This window comes from Lactuca saligna, chromosome 2 (genome assembly GCF_052625555.1).
Source record: "Lactuca saligna cultivar CGN05327 chromosome 2, ASM5262555v1, whole genome shotgun sequence".
In the NCBI taxonomy this organism is placed as follows: domain Eukaryota; kingdom Viridiplantae; phylum Streptophyta; class Magnoliopsida; order Asterales; family Asteraceae; genus Lactuca; species Lactuca saligna.
This window is the reverse complement of record NC_136418.1, coordinates 174,788,009-174,813,088: the sequence shown is the minus strand read 5'-3', so window position 1 is coordinate 174,813,088 and position 25,080 is coordinate 174,788,009. Positions and strand designations below refer to the sequence as shown.

The 25,080-nt window shown below is 33.0% G+C and overlaps 1 protein-coding gene and 1 long non-coding RNA gene across 7 annotated transcripts; both read left to right on the top strand.

The window, feature by feature from the left end:
* The first annotated feature begins 231 nt into the window (after positions 1-231).
* Positions 232-2,274, top strand: LOC145032885 (uncharacterized). 2 transcript variants are annotated; one of them, XM_078981843.1, is made up of 4 exons: positions 232-600; positions 695-1,262; positions 1,520-1,633; positions 1,723-2,274. In XM_078981843.1, exons 1-4 carry the CDS (start codon positions 367-369, stop codon positions 1,851-1,853), a joined length of 1,047 nt encoding a protein of 348 aa, XP_078837969.1. In that variant the 5' UTR covers positions 232-366; the 3' UTR covers positions 1,854-2,274. The 2 variants fall into 2 exon arrangements, with proteins under 2 accessions (XP_078837969.1, XP_078837968.1); XM_078981842.1 differs by having other exon boundaries at positions 234-600; positions 692-1,262.
* A 19,483-nt stretch (positions 2,275-21,757) lies between these two features.
* Positions 21,758-24,793, top strand: LOC145032884 (uncharacterized). 5 transcript variants are annotated; one of them, XR_013677224.1, is made up of 6 exons: positions 21,758-22,300; positions 22,529-22,610; positions 22,694-22,745; positions 23,027-23,222; positions 23,330-23,459; positions 24,379-24,793. It is a non-coding gene; the product is annotated as an uncharacterized LOC145032884 (long non-coding RNA). The 5 variants fall into 5 exon arrangements; XR_013677225.1 differs by lacking the exon at positions 24,379-24,793 and adding an exon at positions 23,754-23,846; XR_013677226.1 differs by lacking the exon at positions 24,379-24,793 and having other exon boundaries at positions 21,759-22,300; positions 22,529-22,599; positions 23,330-23,846.
* Positions 24,794-25,080: the final 287 nt, after the last annotated feature.

The window sequence follows — 25,080 nt, the reverse complement described above, 5'->3', positions numbered from 1 at the left end:
TACTAATTTACAAAAAAAAATCAATATTTATCATACCAGAAATTAAATATCAAGATATTTATATTTTTATAATTACATATAATTAAAAATCTACCAACATATTCGATGTTAATAATGATTTTAAACCCGCGCACAATGTTGGAATAATAAAACCAAGTTCAAAAAAATAATGATTTTAGATCCAAATCTATGATTTCACTATTATTATTTTAGAAAAGGAAAAACCCTGGAATCCTTGATAAAAAGCAATCTTGTCTCTTGAACATTCCCTCCACTCTCTTCAATTTCTTTAATCCCTCGTTATTATAATATCTTCTCCATCCAGCAAACTCCTTCCCACCCTCACTCACTTCTTCCATTTCCCAAATGTCTGACACTCTCGCCGACCTTGCTTCATGGCTGCCGTCCGACTTTCTCACCGACGAGGACGACTTTCCCCTCCTTCTCAACAATCACAATCCGCACCTTTTCTCTTACGAATTCGCCTCCTCTTCTTCCACAGAGTCTGAGAGCGACGAAGATGACATCGCCGGCGTAACTCGCCGCTACACTCGCTCTGTTTCCTTACAAGAGCGTATCAACACTCCTTACCCTTTTGAGGTACTTTCGTCTTCTTTCTAAATTAGTGTTGTTAGGTCGTTTGTTTTCTATATTATTTTTCTAATTTTGGTGTGGTTTTTTGTCTGATTAGAAGAGGGTTTTCTCTGGTTCGCCGGAATCTACTTTGAACTTTACTGTTTCTGGGCCTACAAAGAGTTATTCCTCTCCGACAACACCGCTAGTTCAAGCAGACAAACACTCTTGGGATCTAGTTTACGCGGCGGCAGGCCAGGTGGCGAGGATGAAGATGAGGATGAATAACGTCGGAGACAACGTTTTTGCAAACAGAGGTCTAGTCGGAGCCCCACGTCCCCTAGGACCTCCTCACTCTCACCATCATCATTCTAACTGTGCGATATGGAGGACAGAAAGCGAAGAGTTTATCAGGCAGCAACAATTTCGTCAGAGAGTGGTTGGAGGCGGAGGTCGATGTGGAGGTGGCCGGCCGGCGGGATTTCATCAGTCTCCATGGCCTCCGCTCCCAGTTGAAAATCAACGCCTTCATCAACTCCCGAATGGGGTCATAGCCAAACCTGTTCTTGGCGGATCTGGTGGCCGATGTGGCGGTGGGACCGCTGTTGTCAAAAGGGAATGTGCCGGTACCGGCGTGTTTTTGCCCCGGAGATACTGTAATGATCCACAGGAAATGAAGAAAAAACCTGGTGAGTTCACTTTCCGACTCTTCGTTTCTTTGACAAAAACACTTTGAAAATTTGAATTTGGATACCGATGTTTGTTTTTTGGCTCTATTTCTGTCGTTTCCTTTTGTAATTTAAAATTCAAATTCCATTACATGTAATCCAGCTTCGTCTTCTTAACTATCTGTCTTCAGATCGATCTATTACGTCATCGTATACTTAATTTGTTGCTGTTTTACATCATTAACTTGATGTTTTATTTGTAATTAATTGTTTCACAGCATGTTCGCCTGCTCATCTGCCAGCTAGAGTGGCTCAGTCATTCACCAAAAACATGGGCCCCATTATGGCACAAGCTCAACCAACCATCCATGGCGGATTTGCCCCACACTACGGTAGTTTCAAGTTCTCTTTCAAGTCACATTCATGATCCCATCTGTATTTTTTCCCTTCATTAACATCTTGAAACATGGTTAACAAGCAGAAATTGCAATTGCTCGAAGAAACGCTGCGATGTTAGCCCAGCAACGGTGGAGCGCCACCCTCGTGAGTGTCGTCCCTGAAACGCCGATGGGACACTCCGAAGTCGTCCTCCCCCAAGAATGGACGTATTAAAGGTCAAAAGGGTAGTAGATAGGACACATAATTGTAGGAATCTGAATAGTAATAGTAGTATAGGAGGGATGAAGAAAAAAATAAAAGGGGATCCAAGGGTTTGAATTTTGAAATAGTTTTTTGTTGTGGGGTAGGTTTTGTTTCTTTGAAAAAAAGATGGGCGTGGGTAGTAAAGAATAAATAGGGCGTGGGGTTGTTTTTTGTTGTAAAAGGGAAAGTGGAAGGGTATTTTTGGGATTATGCGGAATGGTTTGAACTTTGAAGTTGTCTCTTTTATTCAAAATCAATAAAAGAGGGCTAAAGTTGTTGGGTTGGAATGGAATTTGTACCCTTCCATTCCCTTGTCAGCCATTTCTCTACCTTCATGCTTCTGAATTGTCTTTTCTCCTTTTTTATAATAAACCTATATTTTCGACTATTATATTATATACGTAATTCGTTGGCAATTGATTGCCTTTTGCACTTATCTTTGCATAAATATGTTATTTTGTATATGTTTTTGTTATCATTTTTGGTGATGAAAATTGAAACATGTTAGATGTAAGTGGTAACGTTTCTATTTTCTTATGTAGTTTAGGAATCGAAACTAAACTTCAACTTTTGATTGAATATCATAACCAATGGTCCGAGCACTCTCCATTAATATATTGTCAAGGGGTTTTATTTGAAAGAATGGTTGTTTTGATTGATATGTTGATTGAATAGGTTAAAGTGTTAAACTTTTATTATTATTATTATTAGGGTCCTCTTATATACACGAATTATTGGTGTATTGTCATTGAAATTATTGGTGTATTGGCATTGAATTCTGTATCTATGTAAATTAATCAGTGTTTTTAATTCTTTTTGTCAAACTTTCAATTAGGGTCCTCTAATATACATCAAATTTATAATTTTTCCCTTCTGCTTTGTAAAGTTTTATATATTAGGCTTCTACTTTTATTATATATATATATATATATATATATATATATATATATATATATATATATTAAAATGTTAACGTTTATCATTAGGAATTTAAATCCATTTTAAGTTTATTTTTTACTACGATATATTTTATCATTTTAAATTTATAATTTTAACGATCGATTTATTTAAAAAATTTTAACTTGTTTCTAGTAACATCTATTTAACCATCCTTACATCAAATGTCAAGCCTTATATATATATATATATATATATATATATATATATATATATATATATATATATATATATATATATATATATATATATATATATATATATAGCAGAAAACATTTATATTTATAGATAAAATTATAAGTTATATGAAACATTAACAAAAATAGAATGGATAAAAATAAAAACTTGGTTTCAATTTCTTTCAATATATAGACCATTGATATTTCTTATATGTTAGACCGAAAGCAATTAACAATGTCATTTTGAAAGTGATTTTCGTTAAAAGCAAACATACGATATTTGTTATAAATATAGATTATATTAAATGGCTATTGTTTCAATGAAAGTAACTATTGTTTCAACGACACATCGCCATTCGAAACGGATATTCATCCAATGGACACAAATGAAGCAGATGAAAATCAAATGGACACAATAAGTATTTAATTGTTTAAAATTATATATATATATATATATATATATATATATATATATATATATATATATATATATATATATATATATATATATATATATAAGGCTTAGGGAATATGTGACTGTTATGTACCCAATATTAGGTATAGATTCATTAAAAACAATATAGTTTTAATAAAATACAATCAAATCTCTATACTATCTTTCTTGTATTCATTTTCCATATAACTCTTACCTCTCTCTCTCTCTCTATATATATATATATATATATATAAAAGCTAAAGTTTCAAAAAGTATAAGGTATGATATGAAAATCAACTATAAATATAAGGGCATTTAATGAAAATTGAAAAGTAAACGTTTATTTAGTTTAATATATTAAAAAGTGTCAAAACTTTCAGTAATTTATATCGAGTCAATCAAAAATTCGTGTATTTGGAATTCAAATCGTGCGGTTAGAATTACCCTATTATTATTATTATTATTATTATTATTATTATATAATAGAGATTAGACATTGAGTTTTGTTGAAAAGGTTAGGTACAAGACATCAAACGTCATATGAAATCATTTCATTTGTAGGAATGTGCTCCCATGACCATACCTTGGTTGTTAAAAAGATATTTTACGTGTTGTTTTGGGTTTACTCTGATCCATAAAAGTTTATTATTTTTTTTTAACATTTAAACGTTTATAAAAGAAATACAAAGCCAATATAGTCTGATCTCGCACAAGGAAAAAAAAAAAAAAACTTGAAAAAGATTTTGGATAAAAGCAACGGTTATGTAACCTTGATCGGCTTGGTTCCTTGAGAGATTTTGCATTTTTGGTTGTCTCACTGTGTCGGTTCTTCTAAGGCTAACACAGTGCAGTTACTAGAAGAATGCATCGGTTCACATCATTAGTATCACACCATTATTATTTGTAAATTCTTACCACCCCATATTATTTATATATATTTTTTGATATAAAACATAATTTGACATTTTTCTAATCAAAAAATTACATTAAACATTGAAAAAATATCACATAAAACATTAAAACTTAGAAATTTAAATATAGATTACAAATTGAAAAAACATAAAAATTAGAAGTTACAAATTTAAACCTGCATTACTGATAAAATAACACATAGAAATCAAAATATAAAAACTAATTGCCATATTTTTTGATGACCTTGTGTTGAACTTTTAAAAATGTTGTTAGATTTTCCAGCATGATAACCGGTTGGGGTTGCGTATTCAAAATTTTTAGACCGTTGAGGTCATGGAGTATGATCACAATGTATTTACTAGAAAAATGATTTCACGTATGCGCCACATCACCCCTATTACAGGTTTACCAAATGTTCACTAACATTGGAAATGGTTGTCACTATAAAATGCTGTTGTTGTTGTTGTTATTATTATTATTATTATTATTATTATTATTATTATTATTTATTTATTTATTTTTTTTATACTTAGATTAAACTAAAAAAAACTAAATTAATAATATAATTAGATATTTCAAATTACATAAAACACATAAAACATAAAATTTCAAATCTAGATTCCGAATAACCATAAAAAAATAAAACTTAAAACCTAAATAACTAAAAACCATAGAAATTAAACATAAATATTAAAAACGTTAAAACCTAAACTCCATACTTTTCCCGAAGTTCTTGTTGGATTTTCAGAAACACGACTCAATTTTCCGGGTCGATATCCGGTTACGACTTCATGTTTAAAATTTGAAGATCGGTGAATGTTTCCGAGACCGAGCATCCTCCGTTGACTCTATTTTTTTTTTGGTAAAAAACTTAGAGTTTTGTCAATTCTGTCCGCAAGCAAGTCTTTGTTAATCGCTTTTCCTCTTGAAGACGCCGCTTTTTTCCCTTTATCCCTTCCTGGTGGTCGACGAAGTTGGACTTCCGGTGGAACCTCCCCTTTGGTCCCATTGAAGTCGTCATTGAGGTTGACACCAAAACCCACATCCGACTCAGAAGTTCTTGGCATTTTGTTTGAGCCGGTGGTCGATCCCGAATGCGAAGTCTCCGGGTTAAGGACCCATTTTGGACCGTTACGACAAATTTCCCATGCTTTTGGTGGCCGGATGCTTTATCATCGGTGGTAACTTTGAATTGTTGGCAAGCGGTTGATAAAATATTGAAATCGTTGCTACCACTTTTATGCATATTTTTCAGATTTTCAAATATGCCGTTAAAATTGGTGCACGCCGCTCGTAGTTCACGCCATTTTTCATTGATTGCATCGTACGTTCAACCCGTTTGCCTTTCCAAGAGCAAGTGAAAGTGATCTAAACACAAAGCCAAAAACTGTTTCCCGTTTGCGCATTGCCCGTCCTCGAGTCACACGATCCAGAAATCTAAGCTTTAGCTAAAACTTCCTCCTCCTCTTTGATCAAAGCCGTTCCTTTTTTATTTGTAGCTTTTCCTTTTGATTTCCTTCGCCTTGATGGTTGTGTTTCTTCGACTCGGTCGTCGTCGTCGTTGTCCAGGTTTATATGTAGGGATTGAGAAAAAGGACTTGAGATGGTTGTGTTTGGAATTATTGAGATGGTTGTGTTTGGAATTGTTGGGGTTGAAATTGTTGAAAACATTGGAATTGGGATTGTGGTATTTGTTGTTGGAAGTAGTTTGGTTGAAATGGAATGTTGGTAAATAGAGGTTGATGTTGGATTGGGGATGTTAGCATTTGAACGTAACCTTGATATTGATCATTTGGAGTGTTTGGGGTTGTTGGAATGTTTGGAGTGGTAGAGGTATTTTGATGTTGCTCTATATTTTTGGAGAAAATGAGAAAGTAGAGAGATATTATTTGTAGAGAGATATGTGTTTTGTGTGTTTATGTGTTTGTGTATATATAGTAGAAGAATTAAATTGAAAGTTCTTTTTTTTTTTTAACCAAACGGTCCAAAAAAAGGTCAAAAACTTTTGGTGAATCAGATTCAGCGTAACCATCCGTGATACCCATCAATCCGTGTCACATTCACCGTAGGGGGGGGGGGGTTTCATGCATAAATACCCCCCTCTATGTCACCTATTATGCGTCAAAAAGCATGCTATACCCCATGACCTAAGTGTTTCCTCTGTTTTTTCATACTTTTTTTTTTCGAGAAAAAGTAGATGTTTGTCAACTTTTTTTGAAAATACTTCGGTGGTAGTCGATTTTCCGGATGAAGATGCCACCCGTTTTCCTTTGTCTCTTCCCGGTAGCCAATAAAGGTGGACTTCTGCCGAACCCTCACCCTCGGTGTCATCGAAGTCATCATTAAGATTAAGGTCAAAACCCACATCTAACTCGGAAGTTTTCGGCCTTTTGTTGGAATCAGTGGATGATTCCGAATGTGCCTCCGGATTAAAGACCCATTTTGGACCCTTACGAAAAATATCCCACACTTTTTGGTGATATAATGGTTTACCGCCTTTGGTAAGCTTGTATTGGTATCACACTGTTGATAAAATATTGAATCCTTCAACTTTTCTGCATATTTTTGAGATTTTCAAATATGCCATTAAATTCGGTGCAAACCACTCGTAGTTTACGCTATATTCAGTTGACCGCGTCGTACATATAAAGGTATTAGGGTTAAATCGTGTATCCTTTACTTTTTATTATTGAATACAAATACAGGGAGGAGGCTTTTATATAGCCTTGATATAAAATGTAATATACAAATAATTAGGAGATTAACTAGGAGCTAAACTAGGTAAACATTGACTAACTAATATACATGTGGTAAATTAAATCTAATTATCCTTGTGTCGTAATACGCCCCCGCAAGATGGAGGATCCATCGGAGACTCCAATCTTGGATCGAAGACGAAGAAATGGGCCGCGACTGAGAGGCTTTGTGAGGGCATCAACAAGTTGGTTAGTAGAGTGAATGTGCAGAACTTTTAATGAGCCAACATCAACTTTTTCTCGAACAAAATGGTAGTCTAATGCCACATGTTTCATGCGTGAGTGGTACACCGGATTAGCACAGAGATAGGTGGCTCCTGTGTTGTCACAAAAAAGTGTAGGAGGTGTGGATTGAGTGATGCCAAGATAGGTGAGCAAATTTTGAACCCATGAAACCTCAGATGCTGCATTTGCCAAGGCTTTGTATTCAGCCTCGGTGGAGGATCTAGAAACTGATTTTTGGCGTGCAGATTTCCATGAAATGATATTAGATCCCAAGTAAAGTATGTAGGCAGTTGTCGAACGTCCTCCATTCATGGTGCCTCCCCAATCAGAATAAGAAAATGCTGTTAAGTTAAGAGAGGAACCTTTCTTTAAGTAAAGACCATGATGTATTGTACCCTTGAGATAACGTAATACCCGTTTGAGTGCCTGCCAATGAGTTTCTGAAGGAGAATGCATAAACTGTGCTAATCGGTTAATAGCAAAGGACACATCAGGTTTGGTAAAAGCAAGGTATTGTAGAGAGCCTAGCAGTTTGCGATACGGTGTTGGATCAACATTCGTAGAGCCGTCCATGGAGTGAAGAACTTGTGAGGAGTTCAGCGGTGTTGCCACATCTTTAGCACCATCCATATGGAATTGAGTAAGGACATTCTGAATATGTCGATGTTGTGACAGGAAGAGACCATTAGCAGTAGGAATGACTTCCATACCAAGGAAATGATGAAGGGGGCCTAAGTCCTTTATAGAGAAACGGTTTGCGAGAGTATGGATGAAGGATTGAATGAAGTCATTGTTATTACCAGTGAGTATGATATCGTCAACATACACCATGAAGAAGCATAAGGTATTGTTGTGATTATATATGAACAAAGAGGCGTCTGCATGAGATTTGCGAAAACCACAAGTGAGCAGGAAGGAGGTTAATTCAGTGTACCATGCCCTTGGGGCTTGTTTCAAGCCATAAAGAGATTTTCTAAGTTTGCATACATGCTTAGGGAAATCGGGATGAATGAAGCCAGGTGGTTGAACCATGAACACTTCTTCATGGAGTGTGCCATGAAGAAAGGCATTATTTACATCTAGTTGTCGTAGGGTCCAATTATGCGAAAGGGCTAGAGATAGGATGACAAGAATGGTGACAGGTTTGGCTACTGGACTAAAAGTGTCGAAGTAGTCCTTTCCATGTTGTTGAAGAAAACCTTTAGCTACAAGACGGGCTTTATATTTGGAGATTGTACCATCGGGATTGCGTTTAACTCGAAATACCCACTTGCAGCCAATTGGAGTATGATTACTAGGAGGAACTAACTCCCATGTTCCGTTTTTCATGAGAGCATTGAACTCTTGGTCCATTGCATGACGCCACTTAGGATCTTTGAGTGCTTGAGTATGCGTATGAGGTTCAATGGCAGTGGGTATGGGGTGAAGAGTAGTGGTGTTGACAAATGAGTCATTAAAGTATTTGGAATTCTTTTTCCTGGTGCGAACAGTGGGTGAAGGAGAGTTAACTGGAGTTGCTGGTTCAGGTAAGGATGATGCGGTTGATGTTGGTAAAGAGTTTTCAGAAATAGATGGTGATGTTTGGTTTGAAGTTGGTGATAAAGGTGTGAGTGGGGTTTGCAAATCAGATGTGGAGGATGTAGTTCTGAAGTGAGTTTGAGAAGTTGAGGTGGGTGTATAATTTGGTGAAGGAATACTAAACGTTGGAGTAGAAGTTGTTGAGTAGGTGTTAGTGGTGTTGTCAGTTTGTAGACTGTGGGTGTTTTTAGTATCGAGAGGAGTAGCAATTTGTGGAGAGGTTGGTGTAGTATTGGTGTTGGTAGAATCAGAGTTGGATGCAGGAGAAGGAGAAGTATTAGTAGGGGATGGCGAGACAAGGAAGTGATCTGGAGTAGGTAGGGACGTATTTGAGGTTGAGAGAGATGGGAATTGGTTGTCAACAAACTGAACATGGCGTGAATGATATAATTTATGTGTGAGAGGGTCATAACATTTGTAAGCAGATTTTGAGGTTGAATATCCAAGAAAAAGACAAGGCGTGGATCGTGGTTGGAGTTTGGAGGTGGTGTAGGGTCGTAGCCAAGGGTAGCATAGGCAACCGAAGGGTTTGAGTTTGGTGTAGTTGGGTGTTTGGCCAAAAAGACGATGGTATGGTGAGTAATGATGAAGAATGGAGGTTGGAAGGCGATTGATTAGATAGACAACAGTTTCAAAAGCATGGGACCAGAAGGTTAAAGGGAGTTTGGCATAGTGAAGAAGAGATAAGCCTGTCTCAACGATGTGGCGATGGCGCCTTTCAGCTGTACCATTTTGTTCAGGGGTATGGGGTGATGTAGTGTAATGGGATATACCATGAGTTTTGAGAAAGGGCAAAAGACTCATGTATTCACCACCATTGTCACTAAAGATGGAGATTATTGGTGTTTGAAGGAACTTTTCAACAAACATTTTAAATTGAGGAAAAAGAATGGCAACATCTGATTTCTTTTTCATTGGATAAAACCACACATATTTTGAATAATAATCAACGAAGATAACATAATAGGTGAACTTGTCAATTGAGGTTTGGACAGGGCCCCATACATCAGAATATATAAGTTGCAACGGTTTGGAAACAACAAAAGAATTGGAACCGAAAGGTAATTTATGACTTTTATTGACTGAACAAGATGAACAATGCATATCCGAAAGTTTGGGACTAAGACCTAATTTGGAAAGGAGACACTTAAAAACTTTGGTGGAAGGATGTCCTAAGGTGTGATGCCATTGACTGGGTGAAGTTTTGATGACAGAGTTGATCTGGAGGTTAGATGGTAGCTTGGCATAGTAAACATCTTCAAAGTTCTCCCCCCGCATGAGCAGCGCCCCCGTGTGAAGATCCTTCACAAGAAAATAATGGGGAAAAAAATTCAACAGAAACCCAGTTAGTCTTGCATAATTTTGCAACAGAAATAAGATTCTTTTTCAACTGTGGAACACATAACACATTAGGGAGATTTAGTGTTTTAAATGAAGTGTGTATATGTTTAGAACCAACATGAGAAATTTGTAGACTGTTACCATTCCCGAGAACAATTTCATCAGGTCCACCATAATCAGAGATACTTTGAAGGTTGGAACGATCACCTGTAACATGGTTCGAAGCACCACTATCAAATAACCATGGTGATGAAGCAGGAGATGGACCAGACATGGTGACGTTGGCAACTGGAGATGCTGACTGTAGACTGGGAGTAGTGACATTGTTTTCGCGTAGAAACTTTGCAAGTTTTCGACAATCACATGTCATGTGACCTGGAATGTTACAGTACTGACAAAAAATGTTAGATTTGGAAGGTCGATTACCACCTGGTCCGGAAGAAGACCAATTGGTGCGATTGGGTGGTCCACGTTGCTGGTTAGAGAACCGATTGTTTGAGCCATGTTGATTGTTTGAGTTGTCTGATCTGCCATTCGATCGATTGGATTGTCGATGTGTGTAGTCGACAGTAGTGAGAACAGGAGTGGGTGAGGCAGATTGTTCTTTGAGAGCACGTTCAAAATCACTTAATTTGTCAAACAACTCAGAATAGGAAAGGGGTGTTTCACGTATTTTAATGGCAGCAACAATTGTACCATATTCATCACCAAGTTGGGAGAGAACATGAACAAGTAGGTCTTCTTCTGTGACAGGACTCTGTGCGAGAGCTAGGTCATCGGAAATGGCTCGCATGTCTTGCAAATATTCAGCAATCGTGCGGGTCCCTTTTGGGTTTTTGACAAGTTTTGACTTGAGAGAGATAACTCGAGATCGAGGCACTAGCGAAGCTGGCATTGAGGCGTTCCCAGGCTTCTTTGGATGTGGTGGCGGACGAGATTAAGGGTTGAATTGAGTCGGAACAACAACCAAGAATCGCACTGAATATTGTTTGATCTTGGCGATACAAGATTAGGTATTCTGGATTTTGTTTGGAACTATCTTTGTCTTCTAGTAGTCGTTTTGGGGCTGGTTGCTCACCGGTGATAAAGGAGTCAAGTTCAAGCCCAATTAGAGCAGATTCAACTTGACGGCGCCACAATGGGAAATTATTTGCAGTGAGTTTTATGGGAAAGTGAGTTGCAGCAGTGACTTGTATGGTTTTGGCCATTTCAGGTAATGAAATAAGGATGAAGAGAAAGAATGGGATCGACTCTTTTGAGCAATTTAGGCTCTGATACCATATAAAGGTATTAGGGTTAAATCGTGTATCCTTTACTTTTTATTATTGAATACAAATACAGGGATGAGGCTTTTATATAGCCTTGATATACAACGTAATATACAAATAATTAGGAGATTAACTAGGAGCTAAACTAGGTAAACATTGACTGACTAATATACATATGGTAAATTAAATCTAATTATCCTTGTGTCGTAATAGTACGCTCGATATGAACGCTTTCCTAATTATGTGTGAAAGTAGTCTAAACACGATTCCGGAAACTTTTTTCCGATTGCACGCTGCCGGTTTGCTTGTCTTCTGATATGAAAAATCCAAGCTCTCACTAAGGCTTTCTCCTCTTCTTCGATCCAACCTCGAGTATTTTTTTTACCATTTCCTTTCTTTTGTCTTCTTCAAGGTGGTGGTTAAGTTTCTTGGACCATTTCATCGTTGTCGAGATTTGTAGGTTGGGATTGGAAAAATTAAATTTGAGATTGGGGCTGAGATGGTTGTGCTTGAAATTGTTGAGGTTGAGATAGTTGTGTTTGAAATTGTTGAGGTTGAGAAGGTTATTGTTGAAAAGATTGGAATTGTGAATGGTTGAATTGTTGTGGTCTAGGTTGTTGGTAGTAGTTTGGGTGATGTGGAAGGTCAGTGAATAAAGATTGTTGAATTGGAGATATTAACATTTGCATGTAACCAACATGTGAGTATGAATCATTTGGAGTCTTTGGGGTACTTGCCTAACTGGGGTGATTGAAGTGGTTGAAGTATTTTGATTTGGATCCATAATTTGAAGAAAAGATGAGGATATAGAAAAAAATTGACGTGTTTGTAGTGCGAAATGTGTATAAAACGGTTAATATTTATAATTAAAGTGATACGGTTTAAATTTAAAATGTAAATTTTTTTAATACACAAATGTATATAAAGTAACAAACATTTTTTTGACCTTTTGGAGGAGAGCCAATCACGTACGTCGTAATCGTACGTGAATCGATTCACTCCGCAACATGTTTACGTCCTTATGGGCCGGTGTTCATGAGTGAATGCCACATCGATTCGTACGTATAGAAAAGTCCACCATATCGCCTAGCCTAATGTTATTTAACACATGTAAATCTTACTTTTTTATGACCCTAAAATTATCTTATTTAGTGACGATATTTAGTAATTTAATAAAAAATTGCATATCAATATACTTGTCACATATTAGTTTAAGGAGAGAATACCGGACTTTGATAATGTAGACACGTTAATTTTGGTTATAAACATGCCCAATAGGGGGTAAGGTTGGCGATGGCCCCAAACCTAGCTACGATTTGCGACCCAAAATCAATTATGTTTCATATCATACATACTTATAAAACTAACATTTTTTCTTAAATCTCATGCATTTGAAACCTCATTTTTAACTTTCTTAAACCACATTCATTTGAAACCTCATTTTTTAACAAATGCAACTCAAAAAAAGGTTTATAACTTATATTATGTTTAATTAGCATTTTGTGAAAAGTTAACTATAAAAATATCAATTTTTTGTGAAGACATGCATACAAATCATATACAAATTTCAGAAAGAAACCAATCTAAAAGTATTTGTGTTGGGTTGAGGTCTTATGCCTACTTTTGGAGATATGATATTATATTAGAACTTTTAATTTATAAGTTTGTTATACTAATTCATTTTTATATTTTCTTCGTTTTTAGATTATTGTAATACAACATTGTATATTGTGGTTTAATCGTTAATATCTTGATTATATGTTATATAGGGTGATGTCGAAAATATTTTAAATATGTTTTTTTTTTTTTTTTTTTTGTAATTGTACCGTTTCAAAAAAATAATTAATTAAAACTCATACATATGTTATACTTTCTATATCTCTCAATCACTCACTCTCTCTCTCTCTCTCTCTCTCTCTCTCTTTCTCTCTCTCTCTCTCTCTCTCTATATATATATATATATATATATATATATATATATATATATATATATATATAAAATAGAGGTCAAAACACTTCAACCAAGTGGTTATAAATTAATTTATAATAATAATAGTTAAAAATAATAGAAACTTAGAAATTAAATTACGTTAGATTACAAACAGTTTTTGATAATTTAAATAATCATCATCAAGAAATTAAAATACCACCAATTTTTTTAAAATAATAAATAATAAGAATAATAAATTAAAATAGTTGACAAATATAACTAATGTTATACACACAAATTAATTATAACTTTATATATATATATATATATATATATATATATATATATATATATATATATATATATATATATATATATATATAGGAAAAGGAAATATATGACTGTGATGTATATATGCTTGAGTATAGAACCTTTTAATACTACAGCGTTTTGTGAAAAATCCTTAAAATCTCGTTCGTTTTTTTTTACATGCATATCGTTTCTTTCCTTCACCACCGATCGGTAATCCGAAACTCTAAACAAACCTGCAATCGTAATTATCATAATCTCTAATCTCAAATATCTAAGTCGAATCTTCAAATAGGTGGTTCTCCACGGACAATGAAATTGATTTAAGGTAAACACCGTTGCTTCTCTATTTTGGTTAGTATGGACATGAAATTCAAGCTAATTATGAAATAAGTACATTTAATTTTTGTTTTGGTTTTGTTGATTAGGACTCAAATGGAATCAACATACAAAAAGATAGTTAAATTTTGTCATTATCGTCAATACGATTCTAATTCTATCCATATATGAAAACAGATACCACATGTAAAGCCAACAAATTGCAAAAGCTTATTAAAAGTGACTGGTGAGTCAAAGCTTCAACAAACCAATAAGTAAAATTCCAATGAAGTCACCATACTTGTCAACCACTAAAATTATAGCTTTATAAATCGAAGATGGAGATAACGATTAATTACAATCGGATTTTCGTCTTCAAGAGCAGGTTTATTACAAAACCAATAATTTCAAACACTACAAGTCTAAAATTAGAGAAAAACCAAAACATCAATTCCTTTTTTTTTTGAATTGAAACAAATTAAGGAAAACCTGGATATGACCAATCTCTAAACTTCTTTGAATTAATTTTTCATTTACTAGTTTTTCATTTTGTTCGGAGTGTGTTCTAATTCTATGAAAGAACGAAAAAATCGAACTGACTCTTAGAAATATTCAATTGATCAATATGTATACATTATGGGTTTGTACTGATTTGATATACGTTATGTGTTTGGTACAGGAATGCATAACACCATGAACTTAGAAATTCAAGTACCTCATGACTGATGAGCCATTATAATCAATATGTTTTTTAAATGGATTTGTTATAGATATTCATTGGGACTATAAAAATAAGACGACAAATGAGGCTTGCAACAAAGAATTGTTCGAATGATCGAAGGCTAATAGTTTATGTGGAGGTGCAAAGAAATGACAGAGATTTAAGGACCAGATGTAAAGCAGTGCTTCAGATTTCAAAAGGGAAAGATGGAAAATTGTTTGCTGACGTGTTTAATGATACACACACTCATGAGTTGAGTATTATACCGACAAAAGCAATGAAATACAATTTATACTATTGCTTTATTACAATTGAAAGACTATTTATTTGAAACTTTGAGTCACAACTTAGTACTATATACTAATGGAATTGGTTACTTGATATTTTTAGTTTCTAATTAACAGATGAAATTGGTTATCTGAGACTTTGAGCTGCTATTTGCTCCTGTAAAATAATGAAATTAGTTATTTAAGACTTAGAGTTGCATTATAATTTTATTGGTGATTAAGCATCATGGGTTCTCATTTAGGATTTTTCTTTACTGTTTAATAATTTTGAATCTTCATATTTGTGTCATAAGACCCAATATAAATTCTTCGATTTTTGTTGCTATGAAATATTTGATGCACCAATAGTACGTATCTTCTCTGATACAACGCAGTAAGAAACAAACTAGAAGTACAATGCTGTAATAGACAAAAATAGAAAGTAGGATGCTATGATAACAAAAAATTCTAGAAGTGTAACGCTTTAATAAGCTCAATATGAGTCCTAATAAATTTAATAAACAAATTATTAGAAGTGTACACAGTATATATGTGTTTACAAAAATTTACAACAACAATTTTCTTGACATAAAGACTAGATTCAGATGCAATATCTTGAATACAATGGCATTTGCAATCAGATACGGTGTCTCGATTTGAAACATCCATGTTGATCTGTGTATAAAACCAAAAAGGAAGACTTAACCGGCATGTCATCCATCTCTTGACTTTTTGATCTCTATTACTTGATATATTTGGCATCTACAAATATGCAAAGGTTCCGAATATGTACAAATATCTTAATCCTCTTGCTGACAACAGGATTAGAGTTCCCTGCACATCATATGCCACAATATACCTTGCGTAAAAGGAAAAAATCAGACTAAATTTGTCAAATATGTGTATGCAAAACAATAGCAAATATTTCATTATAATGTCAAATTTATGTATGCAAATTAATACAAACTTAGGACTTAAGCTTTCAAACTATAGACATTCGAATGCCACAAAGAAACAACTTGGGTATTTTTTTTCTTACAACTCGGTTGTCATGTACATGTCATGTGAATTTGAGATATATCAAACTAAGCTAAGGAATTAAACACAATGATTTTAGACTACTATGAAAAAACCAACATTCCAATAACATTAAGAATATCGTCTCACAACTAACCTAAATACATAAACTAGTGTATTTCAATTAGTGGAAAACAACAAGAAATTAAGAAATGGAATTTGGTAAAAAAGCAATACCATTTCAATTATGATTAGGGGTTGGCTAATAAGACACCCTATTTTACCATTTAGACAACCCTAATTAATGTTTGAAATATTTTTATTGGTTGAAATTGCATTGTTTTCCGAAAAAGATGATTAAAAGAAGTTGATTATAGGTTGACTTTTTATAAAAATGATTATAGAGTGTCTAAAGGTGTTTTATTAGCATCACCCTTATGATTATCGTCTATCTTCACCGTGTCTAACGTGTCTTGTATCTTCGGATCTGGCTCTTAGAAACTATGTCTTCATGATTTCTTTTGTTCCTGGACAGTTGGCTCTTGGGGCCAAATGGTCTAGGAGAAGGACAATATTGAAATTGACGAATAGTTTGGGGGAAATTAACAAGGAATAGGGATGAGAACCAAATTAGTTTTGTCGGAAGTTTGGGGGAAAATAGGCCTTGATTGCAACAAAATGGAGAAAGACGTTTGCAGTAATTTAGAAAGGAGAATGACAACGAGGAAAACTGAAGTTGAGAAAGTCACAGAATTAATAACTATAGCCTATGCAATTCGATTTTCATTTTTTTTATGAAATTGAAATTGTTTTTGAAGAAATTTCTGGGGTGGAGAAAGTTGAAAGAAGAAGACGACCCAAAAACACCAATTTCATCTATAAGGAAATAGCTGAAGGGAAGAATAACTGAAAGGAAGAAGGAAACAATGCCAGGTATGTAGAAAGGAATAGCACGACTATGAGTTTTGACATAATACGACAACGTTTTTAGGGTTCTATACCTAATCTTCTATACTCAACAGTATCCCCTCTCTCTCTCTCTATATATATATATACATATATATATATATATATATATATATATATATATATATATATATATATATATATATATAGAGTTGCGTTACAGAATTAACTAAGATTTCACTAGATGAGTTGGTTAGTAGCGTGGTAAGTATCGGAGGCGACCATGTTTGAATCTTTCTATATGCACTTTTTAGATTAACAAGAAATAGTATGCGTTTACTTTCTTTCATTAATCTATTAGGTTTTAACTCATATACTACACGATTTTGCAAAGTAAAAACGCTTTAGGAACTTAATAAGTGTGATAATAACTAGCAGTACATTTGCAAATACTTATTTTTCTAAAAACTACTCCAATAATTTGTATTCGGACGTCCACGATATCATAAGCATGTCGTAAGTATGCTCACCGGTTATTGCATTAAGCATCGGTAATTCACCAAAAGCAAAAGGCTCCTAAAAATTAGAAATACATTTGCAAATACTTATTTTTCTAAAAACTAGGATATTTTGTGAAAATACATAATTAATTATTAATTTAAATTAATTATGTATCAAAATGATATCGAAAATAACTTTGTGATATTATGCCCAAGTCATTTACTAAAAAAATTAAAGGTTGCAAGCACACCATATAATTCACCCACTTTATATATGAGCGAGATACTAACAATTGATGACAAAGAAAAACTGTCCTTGTAAAACACACTCAATGTTTTTTTTTCCGAAGCGAAAATTCATTAAGTCCGCAGATCACTTTTGCAACCCTTTGCAGAAGAAGATGTGGACCAAACGACACCTGTAATAAAGAACCTTGTTTGTTTTTAACATCCGTAGGCTGATGCAATAAACTAATTTACAAAATGAAAATAATTCTTAACACCGAAATTTTAATAATTCTAGTAGTAAAATATTGAAAAAATACTAAAAAAAATGTAAAAAAAGAAAAAATAAAACTTCTAAAAAATTCTTAAAAAAAATAAAACAAGCTATCAATTTTAAAGAAAATAAAATAAAATTATAAAAAAATAAGAAAATATAGTAAACAATTTTTAGAAATTTCGTAAAATAATTCAAAAACAAACAACGACAAGATGACAAATGCTGGGCGTATACTATGCCGCGCAACAAAAAGTGGTCAAGTGTAAATATTTTATAGTCTTAAGATTTCCAAAAAACAAGCTGTTACGAAATGACAAGTGCAACGCCGCTCTACAAAAATAGTCACAAGTGGTTCTTAAAAAAAAAAAACAGTATCTAAGATACAGGCATATCAACATTTTACAATTCTAGCATATTCCTTGTATTCCTTTGAAAATGCAATGCAAGGGTAAATAAACCTAAAACTACTACCTTTTGGTAAATATATTTAAACTATTATATTTTGATTAAAGCCTTCGTTTATATATATATATATATATATATATATATATATATATATAGGGTCAGATTCATATGAGACAACCTAATTTTGTGAGACCGTGAGACACAATCCTAACCATTCATTTAGTAGATAAAACAAAAACATTTTTAAAATGCAAAACAATTGAAAATTTTCAAAATTTTTTTTCCAATATTATTTTCGGAATATATATTTTCCAAAAAAAAATAAAAAATAAAATTAAAATAAAATACAAAAAATACATTTTTTTTACATATTTTAGTAGAATATTTAGAATATTCTACATATTTGACAAATCTACCAGAATATTCTAAACATTGTAAAAATCATATTAGAAATGTAAAGTGTAATATTCTATTAGAATATTTCACGTATTTTCAAAAAAAAAAAAAAACGGTATTTCTTTTTGGATAAATAAAGTTCCGAAAATAATAATTAATTTTTTTTTTGGTTTTTTCCTTTTATTTTGCATTGTAAAATTATTTTTAGATTTGGTCTCACGGTCTCACAAAATTAGCATGATCTCAAATTAACGTGAACACACACACATACACACACACACACACACACACACATATATATATATATATATATATATATATATATATATATATATTCAATTTTTAACAAAATTATCGGAGAAATCTGATAAAATGGTTTAGTTGGAAATATATCTGAAATATTTATGGTTTCATTGAAAAAAAAGAAGATATTAGTCTTTAAACTACAAAAATGCTCTAATATATAATTATCTCTACATCAATGAAAAACATTCATCTTTTAAAAATGATTCCCACGTCACATCAACAATTACTTTATATATATATATATATATATATATATATATATATATATATATATATATATATATTCAATAATAAATAAACATAAATTTGATTATTATAATAAAAATAATATTTTAAAATATAAAATTACAACATAATAATAAATATTAAACTTATTTTACTTTATTAGTTATTTAAATATTAAGACATTAAAAAAACATGAATTAAAAAACAAATATTATAATATTAATCCTCACTTTCTTCGTCTCCAAATTGATTCCAAATCTCTCCAATCAAATTCGCTTGTAGTTGGTGATTTTATGGATATGTTATAGATTTTTGCATGACTCCGAGTATACATTTCATATGAGGGAAGATGACTTCGGGAAATTTCAAGCCTAACTATATTAAAATTAACATCATTATTTGTATAATCAAATTGACGAATATATTAATGATGTTCATCTTCCACAATCATATTATGCATAATGACACATGCTCTCATTATTTCTTAAATTATTTCCTTGCACCACATACACAATGGTCCATTAATAATAACAAACGTTGATTGTAATACGCCAAACGCTCTTTCAACATCTTTCCTAGCTGCCTGTTATTTATTATCAAATAGTGCATGTTTCGGTCCCTGAGGTAATGGTATTGATTTTACAAAAGTAGCCTAATCAGGATAAATTCCATTGTGAGGTAGTAACCTAAATAGTAATTGTTACCATTCACTTGAAAGTTAACCTTTTGTGCTCTCCCTTCTAACACATCATGAAAAATAGGAGACTGATCTAACATATTAATGTCATTTAATGTACCCGGAAGACCAAAAATAGCATGCTATATCCTTAAATCTTGTGACACAACAACCTCTAACATTATTGTTGGAATTTTATGATCATCTCTAGCATATTCTCTGTGCCATGCAACTGGACAATTTTTTCATTTCCAATGCATACAATCAATACTATCTAACATACCTGGAAACCCTCGTTGTTGTCCAATATGAAGTAACCGTTGAAGGTCTTCAACGGTTGGTCTTCACACACTAATGATAGCTTTTACAAATTTCTTGACACATTTTATTGTGGTGATTTTCGCAATACGTAGATATTCATCAACGATATCTACAACTACACCATATGCTAACATACGCATTGTGGCAACATTTCTGAATAGACGATAAAATTTGTCTACCCGTACAATCTCTATTACTTTGAAAGTATGGATCGAACATTATTATAAATAATGGTTTTCACATTTGAAATCTACGTTGGAATAAATCTTCGTTATAGTTCAGGCACTCATTCGATCCATCTTCACAATTCCTTTCATACATCGCATACAATCAATACTACCTAACATACATAGAAACTCTCGTTGTTGTTCAATATGAAGTAATCGCTCAAGGTCTTCAACGGTTGGTTTTCACACACTAATGATAGTTTTTACAAATTTCTTGACACATTTTATTGTGGTGGTTTTCGCAATACGTAGATATTCGTCAACGATATCTACAGCTACACCATATGCTAACATACGCATTGTGGCAACATTTCTGGATAGACGATAAAGTTTGTTTACCCGTACAATCTCTATTACTTTGAAAGTATGGATCGAACATCATTATAAATAATGGTTTTCACATGTGAAATCTACATTGGAATAAATCTTCATTATAGTTCGGGCGCTCAATAGATCCATCTTCACTATTCCTTTCATACATCGCCTTTTCTTCTTTTTAGTGTTTGATGAAAAAGCGTCGTCATGTAATTGTTGTTTTTGTAATTCAATATATTAATTCATAAAGAAGAAGATGATGAAATTATTAGAAATTAATGCAACAACACCGTCAGAACAATAAAGAAAGTTATATGAAATGCAATCAAAATGTAATTAAACGGAAAATGATGTTAGTTTCATGTAATCTATTGATTATGTTTAAATAATTGTACTTCTTTTAATTTAATATGTTTATAATCATATATATTTTAAATACATAATAGTTATTAATATTTGTTATATATATATAAAAGATATCACAGGTAGGAATATTAACTTTTTGATCAATAATTTAGGCATTCAAGAGTAATAATTTTGGTAATTGTATGTTTGCTACTTTTGATCCCTTCCATTATATATATATATATATATATATATATATATATATATATATATATATATATATATATATATATATATTAAGGAATAGTAAGTTTTTGATGATTTATAATTTTGTCACAAAGGTTTCAAAAGTTTATCACTTTTGGTCCTTGCATTATATATATATATATATAAATATTACCCTCAAATGTTGAATTTTAAGAGATACAACCCCTTAATAGATTATATACAACAAATTTATACATTGAAATCATTTGGTCGACCACTGAAAAAGTCAAGGACCTCTTATCTCCCCACTTATTAAGGAGCAGTTGTTTTGACCTGACTCATCCCCTTATCTCGGCACTTCCCCATATGGCGCAATTTCTGTTCATTGTTTTGACTTGACTCATCCCCTAACTCCTTCATCACATTGATCTGTCATGGGTCTCCCCATAAACCCCAACCGTTGACTTTTACCACCAGCGATTACATCATCTTTAAATAAAAACCAAGCTTTGGCCTCCTACTACTTTGTCATTCGCTGCTCTGCCTCAACCACCACCACCACTGTTCACCACCGACAGATGTTCCCTTCGCTCTTTTCTCCCATATGGTGAACATTACCCCCGTACCATTAAAAATCTATCATTTGTGAAACCCCTTTCTTTCTTCGCCTTCAATAAACTTAGCTGTCACCACCATTGCCACTCACATCGTTCAATCTAAAAGCCCTAAACTCAATATTAGTCACCGTCACCCACCTCTCTCTAAAGCAGGATATTAAATCGAAGAGATATTGCCGACTCACTACCACTCTAGGAGATCAAAGGCTCACCAACGCACCTCTTCCATTACTGCTAAATCTAAACCGTCAGTGAGGTATGTCTCTTCAATTCCCCTTTCTAACTGTATATATATATATATGTGTGTGTGTGTGTGTGTGTGTGTTTAACTTTTCGTGTATGTTGCTTTCATGGACATGGAATGAAATCTAGACACGGATCACTACCATTATCGATTTTCAGCAACACCCGATGAAATGTTCAATTTTTAGCATCATCCTTTAAAAAGAAAGTTCTCATGTATTTCCTATTTCTGGTGATTTAGGGTTTCTTCAAGTTTTTTGGGAAGATTAACAAAATGGAGGTGCAATAATAAAGCCCTAGATCTCTTGTGTTGTCGGTAACATGTATCGATTTGTTTTAAGTATTTGATCCAGTTTTCATGAGATTTTTTGGTTTATTTAACCGATTTGCATTTTTTTGGTAATAGAGATTCAATTATTGGTGGTGTCTAGCTACTACATGGTCTACAAGCTTTGCAGGTTCCATGACCTTTTGATTCCTTTTTTGTTTTCTACTCTATGGATTTTTAGTGTAATTAAATAAAAATAGTTTTTTTAATTAACAAAAAAGGAAATGAACTCATTTTGTATGATATATGGACCAAATGGTTCCTTGATCAAAAAGGTTGAATCATTTGATGAGCTCTATGTAGGGGTGGTGCAATAATGAGGATAATGTTGATCAAAAAGCAATGAACTTACTTTTTCCTTTGTTTTTATTTTTCTTTTCATTAATACTAATTTGTTTTCAACCTATGCAGATTTTGTAGAGGGATTTTGAAGCGACTAAAAATGGATTTCGAAGAAAAGAGGAAAGGAGAAAAAAGGAAAATGTTGTATAAGTGTAAGGGTGGAAGAGAAAATATTCAAAAGGCTGCAAACATCAAAGATAACAACCATTAATGTCTATTTGGTTAACACCATAAGATTATAACTGGGATTCTTTGACGCAAACAAGTAATGCTTTTTGTTATGTTATGGTTAAATATAATTGCATTTTTTTAAATATTTCCACCGAGTAGAATTTATTTGATTTATTTTCATATCCGGCTCTTTGCTGACAGGTTTGACATGGATTCTACGCCATGGTTACCATATTATTGTTTATTGACAAGGAGTTTTCAACTGATCATATCCCAAAAATATGGCTTTTGTGACAATGCTAATTTAGAGACGAAGTCAATTGTTTTCGAGGTGGGCCCATAAGTAACTCCTTAGTGTTAACTAATGTTTTTTTAGTTATTTTGCAACACTCTCACTTTGATTTTACTACAAACCATGAATCGTGAAGTCTTTGTGTAGCCCATATCAAACATCAAGGTCCTGAATACAAAATATTTGCATCCTTAACCACTTTTTTATTTATTTAATGGTGTAGACATGGATTTTAGTCTATATTTACCTTGTATGCAATGCAATGCATGACATTTTTTTCTTTTGTTCTTGGTGCATAATGTTTTCCACCGACTTGGGGACATTCTTGGTCAGGGGGTGAAAAGATTGAGCAACATATACTACAGTTCATTAGAAGTTTGTGCTACAAAACATTTATATGCCTAAATCTATCAAGGATCTTGTGTATACTGCATGTTAATATCTATTTTTTCCCTGATCTTTATTGTTTCCAGATATAATTTTGTTCATTTGTAGACTTGACAAAACCGAAGTGCACCCAATATGGAATTAATGTTAAATAAGAAATGCCTATTTGTCCCTTGCATCTCCCCCCCCCCCCCCCCCCCCCCCCCCCCATACAGTTACTGCCAAACGACCCTAAATGACTGTTTTACCCTTGCGTTTGGCCTTAGTGTTGAATGACATATGATTGTTTTACCCTTCTGTAGCTCTTTAGTCATGGAAAAACAATTAAGATGTCCATGGAGAAGAGAGAATTTACTATAGTTTTGATGAAGCAATAGACGATATAAATATTTCTATCCTGTAGAATTTTTGAACACGCTCATTGTTAGTCATTTACCCCCTCATTACCTTTAAATGAAAGTTGAATGCTTAATAATATTGTTACATGATCTTTGACTCATCAAATGGATCATGTAACGATACCTGATTGATATGTAAAGTTTTCAGCACTATATTATTGATGATGAAATAGGTCATGGGAAACATGCTGAAAGAGCTTATTGCTGCCAAGGATTCCTCTATGTCTGTATGAAAATGTCATGTTCTCATTCAAGCCAAAGAGAAAGAATTTCCAATTCGATTACGTTTCACGATGACAATAAATAAAGCATAGGGACAAAAAACTTCGAATGTGGGTATTTATCTTTTAGAACCGATTTTCTTCATGACCAACTTTATGTGACATTATTCAGAGGGATATCACGTATCAATACAAAAATATTAATGAAGTATGGAAAACAATTTAAAGGCAATGAAGTCTATACATCGAATGTGGTGTATAAAGAAGTGTTGTACGATTAAAAATGCACAATCAATCTCGATTTCATGTACGTTTGTGAACAATTCCAACTTTTTATTTTTAATTCTTATTGAATTCATTTATGCTATCATGAATCTTATTGATAATTGTCTAGATGTACTAACTATTTGCTCAAAAATCCTAATCACATCAAGAAACTAATTTTTGAAATCAATTATTCGCACCCGTCGCTTGGCACCGGTAAACAAATAGTATATATATATATATATGTGTGTGTGTGTGTGTGTTATTATAATTATATAGTTTAAATAAATAAATATTAAATGAAAAAAACATTATTTAATATTAAAAATCATTTTGCAAGGCTTGCTATATTAGCAAGGACATGTCTTATGTGGCAAAAAAAAGTGAATA

Excerpts from the sequence above, each read along its gene's own strand:
- LOC145032885 (XM_078981842.1), top strand. The coding sequence starts at position 367 with ATGTCTGACACTCTCGCCGACCTTGCTTCATGGCTGCCGTCCGACTTT. Across the intron at positions 601-691 it reads ACACTCCTTACCCTTTTGAG|AAGAGGGTTTTCTCTGGTTC; the intron begins GTACTTTCGTCT and ends TTGTCTGATTAG. Across the intron at positions 1,263-1,519 it reads GGAAATGAAGAAAAAACCTG|CATGTTCGCCTGCTCATCTG; the intron begins GTGAGTTCACTT and ends ATTGTTTCACAG.